At 36.1% G+C, this 12,640-nt stretch overlaps 1 protein-coding gene across 6 annotated transcripts in view; it reads right to left on the bottom strand.

The window, feature by feature from the left end:
* Positions 1-12,640, bottom strand: part of RASA2 (RAS p21 protein activator 2) — a 127,159-nt gene that overhangs the window by 67,315 nt on the left and 47,204 nt on the right. For all 6 annotated transcript variants that reach the window (XR_015154139.1, XM_086373693.1, XM_086373351.1 and 3 more), the window contains one exon: positions 7,509-7,585. Coding sequence is in view for 5 of the 6 variants with exons in the window: in XM_086373693.1 (XP_086229819.1) it covers positions 7,509-7,585 (77 nt within the window). In the remaining variant the exon portion in view is untranslated. The remainder of the gene's footprint in view (positions 1-7,508; positions 7,586-12,640) is intronic.

Here is a 12,640-nt window from a genome sequence, read left to right as displayed (position 1 = left end):
AAAATGTGAAAGCAGGCATCATAAAAATGACTCAATGAGCAACTATGAACACATTTGAAATAAATAAAAACATAGAAAGTTTCAGCAAAAAAACAAAAAAGTAAGTCCTACCGAAGAAATAAAGAACCACCAAGTGGACATTTTAGGACTTAAAAATACCATAACCAAAATAAAAATAACTCCATAGATGAGTCCAAGACTAGAACAGACAGAACAAAGGATCAGTGAGCTTAAAGAAATAACCTAATAGGAACAACAGAGGGAAAACAGACCAGAAAATAAAGAGAGGGGATGGTGGGCAGAGCCTCAGGTTATGTATGGGATAATAACAGATCTAACATTCAAGCCACTGGAGTCTCAAAAGGACAGGGGAGAAATCTAGCAGGGTTGATAAATGTAACAAGAAAAAAATGACTAAAAATTTCCTAATCTGGCAAAAGATATAAGTATGTAGGTTCAAGAAGCTGAGCAGGATAAACTCAAACAAATCTACAGTCAAACTATTAACACTTAGACAATGAAAGACAAAGAAAAGATCTTGGAAGTATCCAGAGGGAAAAATAGGAAAATCTGCATAGGAAAAAAATTTGAACGATAGTGGATTTCTCATCAAAAATCATGGAGGCCAAAAGGAAATAGTACATTTTTCATGTGCTGAGGAAAAAAAAGAATTATCAACCAAGAATTCTATATTCAGTGAAAATATCCTTTAGGAACGAAGAAAAAAAATCAAGACATTTTCACATAATGAAAAACTAAAAGAAAGTGTAACCGGTAGACCAATCCTAAAAATAATGGTAAGAGAAAATTCTCTAAACATAAAAGACAGTGATAGAAGAAGGGATCCTGAAATGACAGGAAGGAAAAAACACGGAAAGAGCAAATATGTAACTAAATACAAGAGACTTAAAATTTTCTTCTTTTCTAAATTGTGTTAGATAGCTGAAAGACTGTAACACTGATGGAGGTTCTTACTGTTGTACAAGAAATACTTCAGACAATTATATTACAAATGGTGGAGGACTAAAAGAAGGTAAGGTTTCTACATTTTATTCTCACTGACAAAATGTCAACACTAGTAGACTACAAGTTACACATGTATAATGTAAACCTAAAGCAAACACTAAAAAAAACTAAACAAAGAGATACAGGGTAGATTTTAAAAAAATTATAGATAAAATTAAATTCTAAAAAATGTTCAAGAAACTCACAGGAAAAAGAAAATAGGGGACAGAAAATAAAAAATAAAATGGTAGATTTAAGCCTAACAGATTTAAGCCTGGTAGATATAAGCACTAAAGAATTGATGCTTTTACGGATCAGAAGAATCAATATAGTGAAAATGAATATACTACCCAAAGCAATCTATAGATTCAATGCAATCCCTATCAAGCTACCAACGGTATTTTTCACAGAGCTAGAACAAATAATTTCACAGTTTATATGGAAATACAAAAAAACTTGAATAGCCAAAGCAATCTTGAGAAAGAAGAATGGAACTGGAGCAATCAACCTGCCTGACTTCAGGCTCTACTACAAAGCCACAGTCATCAAGACAGTATGGTACTGGCACAAAGACAGAAATATAGATCAATGGAACAAAACAGAAAGCCCAGAGATAAATCCAAGCACCTGTGAACACCTTATCTTTGACAGAAGAGGCAAGAATATACAATGGATTAAAGACAATCTCTTTAACAAGTGGTGCTGGGAAAACTGGTCAACCACTTGTAAAAGAATGAAACTAGAACAATTTCTAACACCATACACAAAAATAAACTCAAAATGGATTAAAGATCTAAACATAAGACCAGAAACTATAAAACTCCTAGAGGAGAACATAGGCAAAACACCCTCCGACATAAATCACAGCAGGATCCTCTATGACCCTCCCAGAATATTGGAAATAAATGTAAAAATAAACAAATGGGACCTAATTAAAATTAAAAGCTTCTGCACAACAAAGGAAACTATAAGCAAGGTGAAAAGACAGCCTTCAGAAAATGGGAGAAAATAATAGCAAATGAAGCAACTGACAAACAACTAATCTCAAAAATATACAAGCAACTCCTACAGCTCAACTCCAGAAAAATAAACAACCCAATCGAAAAATGGGCCAAAGAACTAAATAGACATTTCTCCAAAGAAGACATACAGATGGCTAACAAACACATGAAAAGATGCTCAACATCACTCATTATCAGAGAAATGCAAATCAAAACCACAATGAGGTACCATTTCACGCCAGTCAGAATGGCTGCGATCCAAAAGTCTGCAAGCAGTAAATGCTGGAGAGGGTGTGAAGAAAAGGGAACCCTCTTACACTGTTGGTGGGAATGCAAACTAGTACAGCCACCATGGAGAACAGTGTGGAGATTCCTTAAAAAACTGGAAATAGAACTGCCTTATGACCCAACAATCCCACTGCTGGGCATACACACTGAGGAAACCAGAATTGAAAGAGACACGTGTACCCCAATGTTCATCGCAGCACTGTTTATAATAGCCAGGACATGGAAGCAACCTAGATGTTCATCAGCAGATGAATGCATAAGAAAGCTGTGGTACATATACACAATGGAGTATTAAGTATTACTCAGCCATTAAAAAGAATATATTTGAATCAGTTCTAATGAGGTGGATGAAACTGGAGCCTATTATACAGAGTGAAGTAAGCCAGAAAGAAAAACACCAATACAGTATACTAACGCATATATATGGAATTTAGAAAGATGGTAACGATAACCCTGTACGCAAGACAGCAAAAGAGACACAGATGTATAGAACAGTCTTTTGGACTCTGTGGGAGAGGGAGAGGGTGGGATGATTTGGGAGAACGGCATTGAAACATGTATAATATCATGTATGAAACGAATCGCCAGTCCAAGTTCGATGCATGATACTGGTTGCTTGGGGCTGGTGCACTGGGACGACCCAGAAGGATGGTACAGGGAGGGAGGAGGGAGAGGGGTTCGGGATGGGGAACACGTGTATACCTGTGGTGGATTCATGTTGATGTATGGCAAAACCAATACAATATTGTAAAGTAACTAACCTCCAATTAAAATAAATAAATTTAGATTAAAAAAAAAAGAATTGATGCTTTTGAACTGTGGTTTGGAGAAGACTCTTGAGAGTCCCTTGAACTGCAAGGAGATCCAACCAGTCCATCCTAAAGGAAATCAGTCCTGAATATTCACTGGAAGGACTGATGTTGAAGCTGAAACTCCAATACTTTGGCCACCTGATGTGAAGAACTGACTCAGTGGAAAATACCCTGATGCTGGGAAAGACTGAAGGCAGGAGGAGAAGCGGACAACAGAGACTGAGATGGGTTGGATGGCATCAACAACTTGATGAACATGAGTTTGAGCAAGCTCCAGGAGGTGGTGATGGACAGGGAGGCCTGGTGTGCTGCCGTCCATGGTGTCACAAAGAGTCGGACACAACTGAGCGATTGAATTGAACAGAAATGAAGCTTAACATCAGTAATTATATTAAAAGTAAGTGGTATAAATTCACTAAATAAAAGACAGAAATTGGCAAAACAGATTTTAAAAACTGTGCACAAAAATTGGCTGGATCTGATTGGGAAAAAAGCCAATCTCAAAAGGTTACATATTATAAGAGTCCATTTACATAACATTTTTGAAATGACAAAATTTTAGATATGGAGACAGATCAGATGTTGCACGATTAGGGATGGTGGTAGGGGAAGTGTGGGTGTGACTATAAAGGGCTAGCATAAGGGAGATATTTACAGTGATAGAATCATTTAGTATCTTGATTGTGGTGGTGGTTATACAAATCTACACACGATAAAATGATAAAATGTATACTCTGCAATGTCAATTTTCTGGTTTTTATATTGTATTTATAGTTACGTAAGATGTAACCACGGAGGGAAACTAAGTGAAGGGTACCGAGGACCTCTCTGTATTTTGTAATTCCCTGTAAATCTATGATTTATTTCAAAACTAAAAAAAAAAAAAAAAAAATCAAACTGCCAGAGTTTAAAACCAGACTCCACTCTTCCTATATGAACTTGGACTTATTTAACCAATCTGTGCATTGTTTCATCACCTGTAAAACAAGGACAACAGTATCTACTAATAAGTTATGACACGAAATAAAAAATACCTAAAAAAAGGATGCACTGCTGATATATAATGTGGATATATCTTAAAAGCAGTATACTAAGTAAAAGACACAAGAGATTATATATTATATAAATCTGTTCATATGACATTCTGTAAAAGGCGAAAACTACAGGGAGAGAAACCAGATCATGGATGCCTGAAAGTCACTCAGTCATGTCTGACTCTTTGCAACCCCATGGACTATACAGTCCATGGAATCCTCCAGACCAGAATACCCATTGGAGCGGGTAGCCTTTTCCTTCTCCAGGGGATCTTCCCAACCCAGGGATAGAACCCAAGTCTCCCACATTGCAGGTAGATTCTTTACCAACTGAGCTATCAGGGAAGCCCCTATGGTTGCTTAGAGTTGGATATAAGGAGAGGGGAATTTAACACATCTCTGAGTAATGCCTTTTGGTATAGTTTTGACTTCTGAAGTCATCCAGATATTCTACATATTCAAAAAATAAAAGTAAACCAACAAGGATGGGGAAAAACAACATTAAACTAAATACAAACAAACCAAATCAATCCACTTAACTGTGTTTCACGTGTACAACATAACCAAACTGAACAGAGTCAAGAGAATAGTGGAAGGCGGACTAATCCAAATACCTTCACTATACGCTCTCGGTCTAGAAGAAAAACTATAAACAAATCTTAACTGTTTTCAGTAGGCAAATCCAAATTGAGGAATATCTAAAAAAAATAACTGGCCTGTATCTTCAAAAATTTCAATACCATGAAAGACAAAAAAGCTAAAGACTGCTTACTACAGGTTAAGGAGATTAGAGACATTACAACTAAATGTAACACATGATCTTGGACTGTGTACTTTTTTGGAGAAAAAAAGATGTCTAAAGGACATTATTGGAACAGTTGACAGAAGTAAAATGTAGTAACTGTAAAGCACTGAAATATAAAAGCTATAGATAAAACTTTTATTGTAACAATGTTACACTTCCTAAATTCAAAAACTGAAATAGAGTACATTTAAATATTATATTTATAATATTTATAATACTGTCATTATTCTTAGAAAACGCACACTGATATATTAAGGATTATGGTATGTGCAACCTTCTTTAAAAGAGTTCAGAAGAAATTAACTAAGTAAGTAATACATCTAGTATTTTATGTGTGTGTAGACATATATAAGTACATAATATAAATATATATTTATACAGAAAGAGAATACATCAAAGGAGCTGGTTTTTTTTTTTTTTTTTTTTTAGGAGAACATAGTCTGGAGCAGCAGTATAGTATATGTGTGGCTCAGTCATGTCTGACTCTTCATGGACTGTAGCCCACCAGCCTCCTCTGTCCATGGGATTTTCCAGGCAAGAAGACTGGAGTGGGTTGCCATTTCCTCCTCCAGGGGATCTTCCTGACCCAGGGATGGAACGCAAGTCTCTTGCATGTCCTGCACTGGCAGGTGGATTCTTTACCACTGTGCCACCTAGGAAGCCCATTAGGAGCAGCAGTAGAAGAGTACTATTGACCCTACTCCCTGGCCCCTAGAATACATAGCCTCAGACTGAGAAGGCAAGAGGAATCAGAGATCAAATTGCCAACATCTGCTGGATCACTGAAAAGGCAAGAGAGTTCCAGAAAAACATCTACTTCTGCTTTACTGACCATACCAAAGCCTTTGACTGTATGGATCACAACTGTGGAAAATTCTCAAAGAGATGGGAATACCAGACCACCTGACCTGCCTCTTGAGAGACCTATATGCAGGTCAAGAAACAACAGTTAGAACTGGACATGGAACAACAGACTGGTTCCAAAGTGGGAAAGGAGTCTGTCAAGGCTGTATACTGTCACCCTGTTTATTTAACTTATATGCAGAGTACATCAGGCGAAATGCTGTGCTGAATGAAGCACAAGCTGGAATGAAGATTGCCGGGAGAAATATCAATAACCTCAGATATGCAGATGACACCACCCTTATGGCAGAAAGTGAAGAAGAACTAAAGAGGCTCTTGATGAAAGTGAAAGAGGAAAGTGAAAAAGTTGGCTTAAAGCTCAACATTCGGAAAACTAAGATCATGGCATCCAGTCCCATCACTTCAAGGCAAATAGATGGGGGCACAATGGAAACAGTGACAGACTTTATATTGGGGGGGGGCTCCAAAATCACTGCAGATGGTGACTACAGCCATGAAATTAAAAGATGCTTGCTCCTTGGAAGAAAAGCTATGACCAACCTAGACAGCATATTAAAAAGCAGAGACATTACCTTGCCAACAAAGGTCCATCTAGTCAAAGCTATGGTTTTTCCAGTAGTCATGTATGGATGTGAGAGTTGGACTACAAAGAAAGCTGAGCGCCGAAGAATTGATGATTTTGAACTGTGGTGTTGGAGAAGACTCTTGAGAGTTCCTTGGACTGCAAGGAGATCAAACCAGTCCATCCTGAAGGAAATCAGTTCTGAATATTCATTGGAAGGACTGATGCTGAAGCTGAAACGCCAATACTTTGGCCACCTGATGCAAAGAACTGACTAATTGGATAAGACCCTGATGCTAGGAAAGATTGAAGGTGAGAGGAGAAGGGGATCACAGAGGATGAGATGGTTGGATGGCATCACCAACTCAATGGACATGAGTCTGAGTAAGCTTGGGGAATTGGTGATGGACAGGGAAGCCTGGCATGCTGCAATCCATGGGGTCGCAAAGAGTTAGGCACATCTGAGCAACTGAACTAAGAAGGCAGCAGAGGGAACAGTAAGTACTTCAGGCGATATTCATTACGTATCAGTTAAGACATAGAGAAAACATTCAGAAGTCAGGGATATTCAGTTGTTCATTGACAGCCCAGAGGAAGGGTTTTGGACAGAGGGAAAAGGCTGAAACAGATTTACTGAACAGTTAGAAGATTAGAGTCTGGGTGATAAAAATGAGTTAAGAGCAAAAGTGTAAAAAAGGAATTCAAAGCAGGTAAGAATCAACACTGGTAATCTCAAGGTACGCATTCAGTTTTAGCCCTAAGGGTCCCTAACGCCCTGCTGGGTTTTATCTATTGGAGTTTCTAGAGGCCATCTACTAGGAAGCTTTTCCAACTCCTTCCTGTTAGGTGGCTATACATACATGTTTATCTGTGATCCTATGAAAACCCCCTACCTCTATCATTTAACACACATTAAATAAATTATTGGTTGAATGAATTAATGACTCATATATAAACTGAGTAGACTAGATGTGAGAAAATAAACTGGAAAACAAATTAATATAGGAATAGCATAGCAGAGTTCATTTCTTAAAAAAAAACTTTTGAAGTATTTAAAATAAGGAGTTGTCTTAAGAGTCAAATAATACAAGATGGAGAATTATTTCTAGTTGATTTTGGCAAAAGAAACATGCTTACTGTACAACAAGCTGCTGGCACACAGTTCCATTTTCTGTTATCAGTTCATTCAGTTTTAATTCAAGGTGAACTTTACCCTATAAAGACAAAAAAAAAAAATCACAAACTGAGAAGTTTACTTTACTGACAAAATATTAAGTAAAGGTATATTCTTTTTTTTAACTTCTTATTTTGTATTGGGGTATAGCAGATAAACAGTGCTGTGGTAGTTTCCGGTGAACAGCAAAAGGACTCAGCCATACACATACATGTCTCCATTCTCCCCTAAATTCTCCCCCATCCAGGCTGGCACATAACACTGAACAGAGTTCCATGTGCTATAAAGGTATGTTCTTTTTCAAATGGCAGTCATAATATTTAGTTATCCACTAACCAAATTTTAGTGATCCTTAGCACATGGCTTTGTCTACATCAAGTATGTGTTAAATGACTTATAACCAACAATGCAGATCAAAATCTGAGAGATAAGCAGTCAAATGCTTATATCGAACATGGTATTCAAATCTAAGAATTCTATGCCCTATTCAACAAATATTTATTTATCTCAATTACCATGAATTAGGAAGATAACACACATTTTAGGCAAGTTTGAATTTAACAAATTCAAGACACAGAATGCTTTTTCCAGAAAAGACAAGTATAAAGATAGTATCATACAAGGCTAAACAATAAAAGTAACTTAAAACTGGTAAGATTCAATTTGTCACACTTAGTTTTCTCAAATAATTAAGATTTATGGAATATTTACTATATTTTAGGAGACACTGTAGGAGCGGGTAGGAATCTACATAAGTATAAAATAAAGTCATTGGGAATTCCCTGGTAGGCCAGTGGTTAAGACTCTATGCTTTCTCTGCTCAGGGCCCAGGTTCAATCCCTGGTCAGGGAACTAAGATCCCAAAGCCATGCGGTGAGGGGAAAAAAAAAAAAACAGGTAAAACAAAGTCACTGCTTATAAGAACTTACAATCTAGTTGGATAGACAATAAACAGGTGAAGAACACTGATGAAAACATAGGATGCTGAGAACGAAAATAAAGGGCTACTTTCTTAAAAAGCCATTAATAAATGGACTTTTAAAAAATTTAGTAGTAAAAGTTTAAAGCAAACTATCAACTTCTCAAGAAACAAAGGCTTAGGAACAATATAATCCAGAACTTGATTATTTCTACCCTGCCACCAGTAATGAGCAACTCTAAACTGGTTATGAGCAATTCAGAGCTGGTTAAGAGCTGGTGCTAGATTACCTCCACCCAGCTGACATGACAAACTGTCACGCTGCCAAGTGAAGATTTCAAGGGTGTGATATCTAGAGACTAATGACGTAAGTAATTTCATCAGAGGATGGAAAGTTTATTATCTAGTTACTATTCTTCTTTGAAACAAGCCTTTAGACATATGCAGAAATCTAACCTGAATCAGCCTATTTTTAATGAGCATATTTTATATAAGAGAGATCCTGAGGTTCACTGACTATAAAGCTCCAGGGATTGAGCAATAAGCACAACATATTGTGTTATATGTTGATGTATCTCAACATAAAAGTCTGCATAAGAAAGTTAAGCTCTAAAAAACAAAGGCATCAGTTGCCATAAAATTAGCAGTTAGGTGGCTGCTGCTACTGCTGCTAAGTAGCTTCAGTCGTGTCTGACTCTGTGCGACCCCACAGACGGCAGCCACCAGGCTCCCCCGTCCCTGGGATTCTCCAGGCAAGAACACCAGAGTGGGTTGCCATTTCCAATGTGTGAAAGTGAAAGGTGAAAGTGAAGTCGCTCAGTCATGTCCGACTCTTAGCGACCCCGTGGACTGCAGTTAGGTGGAATTGGAACTAGATCTAGCAAACCTTCCACTAAAAACCTAGATACAAATTATTTATAAAATCATATGTGATTTATAAAACAGGTCTTTCATTCACCAGGCATTTAATATTCACAATCCCTACTATTCAAGAGTGATCTCGAGAAGGTCCATGATATGCAGTAATTTATGACTCAACTAAAATTCTGAATCCTATTTGCTGTCACACCAGCATCTGTGTCGCTTGACTCACGAGTGAGCCTAGCCAACTGCATCAACATTTACGTCTCAAAGCAGTTGTACCATTTTAACATGTATGTATTTTATGATAGAAACTGTATACTAGCAAGGCACTCCCAAATGCTTCTCAGAAAATGTCTAGGATCTACTCTATTTTGAAAACAATAAAAACTATTAATAAAGAGTAGAAAAACAGTATAATAATTTCACTGACAGAAAAATGTATCATGCACTGTATCAAATGTATTGAACACTGTATCAAGTCAAGACTAGAAATAAAAAAGATATTTAACGGGGTTCTAACATGAATCATTGCCATTGAGTCAGAGCCTACCTAACATGTTCATTACTTCCACTGGCTGTTAAACAGAACATTCTTTTGGTATTAGTCAACAATAACATAATTACGTATTAACCTGGTCAAAAAAAGAGTGGAGAGAGAACAAGCATACACAAGATACATACTACTAGGGTGGAACACTGAAATTAAAAAGCATTATGAACCGAATTAAGGAAACGAATTTCTAAACTGTAAGGTACTACCCTCATTATATACTTTAACATGGAAATACACACATATATATATGATACTTAGTAAAAGAAACAAATCACAAAATAGGGTATATAACTCAGAGTTAATTTGTAAAAATAAAACATACTACATGTATTGTTATATAAAATTACTATAAAGCTCCCTACCAAAACATTGATCAAACTTTGGTTGGTAGGATTTCAAGTTTTTTCTTTTCTGTTAATCTAGATTTTTAAAGTTTCTACTACCAAGGTGTTTGCTTTCTAGTTAAAAAAAAAAACAAAAAAAAAGAACAAAAAGTTTAAAAAATTATTTGAAGGTCCTTTTTAGTGTTAGAAACCCATATTTGAAAACACGAAAAATCTGGTATTCCCTACTATATTCACCTGCAAGTTCAGTTTTATTTACATCTGTCACCATTTTATAAATCTGGAGAGTATTAAAACAAGTTTATTTGGGGCTGAGAGGGGGGAGGTTTCAGTAGAACATTAGGAGTTCAGCAAAACAGTTCCTAGTTTCCTTTGAAGCCAGGGACAGTGGCTAAGGTTAGCCAAAAGATACAGTTCTGGCCAATGAGGTGTAAACAGAAGCTGCCGGTAGAGCAACCAAAGAAGCTGCTGAAAGGCACTCTCTAACTTCAGCAGTGGCCTGAAAGGCTAAAAAGCTTACTCAAAACTTTCTATAATCTCATGCTGGAAATGATAAAAGTGGGAGCCCAGGGCCCACCAAGATAGCGAAGCCCTTGTAAACACCCAGGCTTTCTGTTGGCATCTTTGAAGGCCTATGCTTGAGTAGGAAAGGTGAACTGTTAACATAGATCAGCCTTACGATGAGTGAAATCTAGCCTGGAATCAGCCAAATCCCTAACTGGATTAAAGAGATCAGCCTCTAGCCTAACCACACGCCAAAAGCAAATTTTTCTGGAGGGAGGAAAAAATATCCAGAGCTTCAAGTTATCTCTAAAATATTTCATATTTCAATATCCAGCATTCCATCAAAAATTATGAAACATGCCATTAGACCAAACACCAACCCCCCTCCACGAAACCCCAAAATTCAAAACCTGACAAAGAGGATCAGATTCATGACAGACATAGACAATGGATTTAACTGACAGAGTTTGGTTTTGGGTTTTTTTGAGATAGAAAATGAAATGAAAAACTGAGCAAATACCTGGAAATGCTAAAATATTGTCAAATGAAAAATTTAGAATTAAGCAATAAAATGACCAAAATGAACATGTATTTAACCACAGATTAGCCATAGCTGAAAAGAGGACTGGTGAAATAGATGATAGATTAGTCAGAGAGGAAGAGCGCATAAGAGACATATGAGACATAGTAAAATGGTCTATTATTCATGTAACTGAAGTCCCAGAAGAAAAGAGAAAGAACAAACAAGGGGGAAAAATGGAAAGAGATAATTGCCTGGAATTTTCCTAAACTGAAGACAGACATCAAGGCACAGTAACCAAGAGCCCCTAGGAACACCCAAGTAGGATAAATATAAAGAAAACCACACGTAGGCAGGGCATAGTAAAACTGATGAAAACAGAAGATAAAGAATCCTAAGGCGACTAAAAAAAACAGGGACGGTACTCACAAAGAAATAACTGTAAGATGCTGACAAGAAACTATATCTGGTGATAAATGTGCAGTGTGATTTGATCCACCATAGCTTTCTTATTATCCATCCTCATTAGGAAGGTTCAATAACAAAATAATATATCCTTTATATGTGAGGAAATAATGGAAGATCAAATATCTGATCATCTTCTAAATTCTCATTTAAAAAACAAATCAAATTCTTAGAGGGCATTATTCTATATATATTTCAGAGCACTAATCATGGTAGGTTAATATAAGCAACTATATCACATTAATATGTATAAGCAGCATACTTGAAGCTTATATTACTCTGGTACTATCTGAGGGTTTATATTCTAACTTTATTTCAGCTAGTATTATAAAAATTTCACATACAAAAATCTGGGATTATTTTAATTTTTTAGTACATACATTCTCATACCATATAGTAGATATTATGTGAATTTTTGCATACAGTTTGGGAAAGTCAAATGAATACAGATATTTGGGCAAAACACAATACATACACTTAAAAACTGCATGAGTCTAAACTTTTTTTAGTTTTCAATCACAAAAACACTAAATTTTAACAATAATCTCACAGAACTCAGTAATTTTCAACTGATGAAAAATTTTCTTCATCTGAAGGAAACTTCTAGATTTCTGATCAATGTTCTTTTATATAATAATTAATTCTATAAATCATTTTGGACACAGCTGCCTAGCTGATGTAAAAATAAAGGCTGTACTTAATTATCTTCTATTTACAGATGGATTTGTTTTCTCTTTAAAAATTATTTATTATGATCTAGAATGACTCATTCCTTTATTAGTCCATGTTTATAAATTTACAATATCTACAGATGCAGTTTTTAAAATACCTACATACTCATTATGTCTTAACTGGACATGTTTAAAGAAATCCTAAAGTATGCATTATTTGCTATAATCACTGTACTTTTTAGTTTTTATTTATTT

Source organism: Bos grunniens, chromosome 1, assembly GCF_055505025.1.
Source record: "Bos grunniens cultivar Pamir isolate PY7600 chromosome 1, Bosgru_T2T1.0, whole genome shotgun sequence".
Lineage (NCBI taxonomy): Eukaryota > Metazoa > Chordata > Mammalia > Artiodactyla > Bovidae > Bos > Bos grunniens.
Note: the sequence above shows the minus strand (reverse complement) of the source record. Positions and strands in the feature narration are given on the sequence as shown.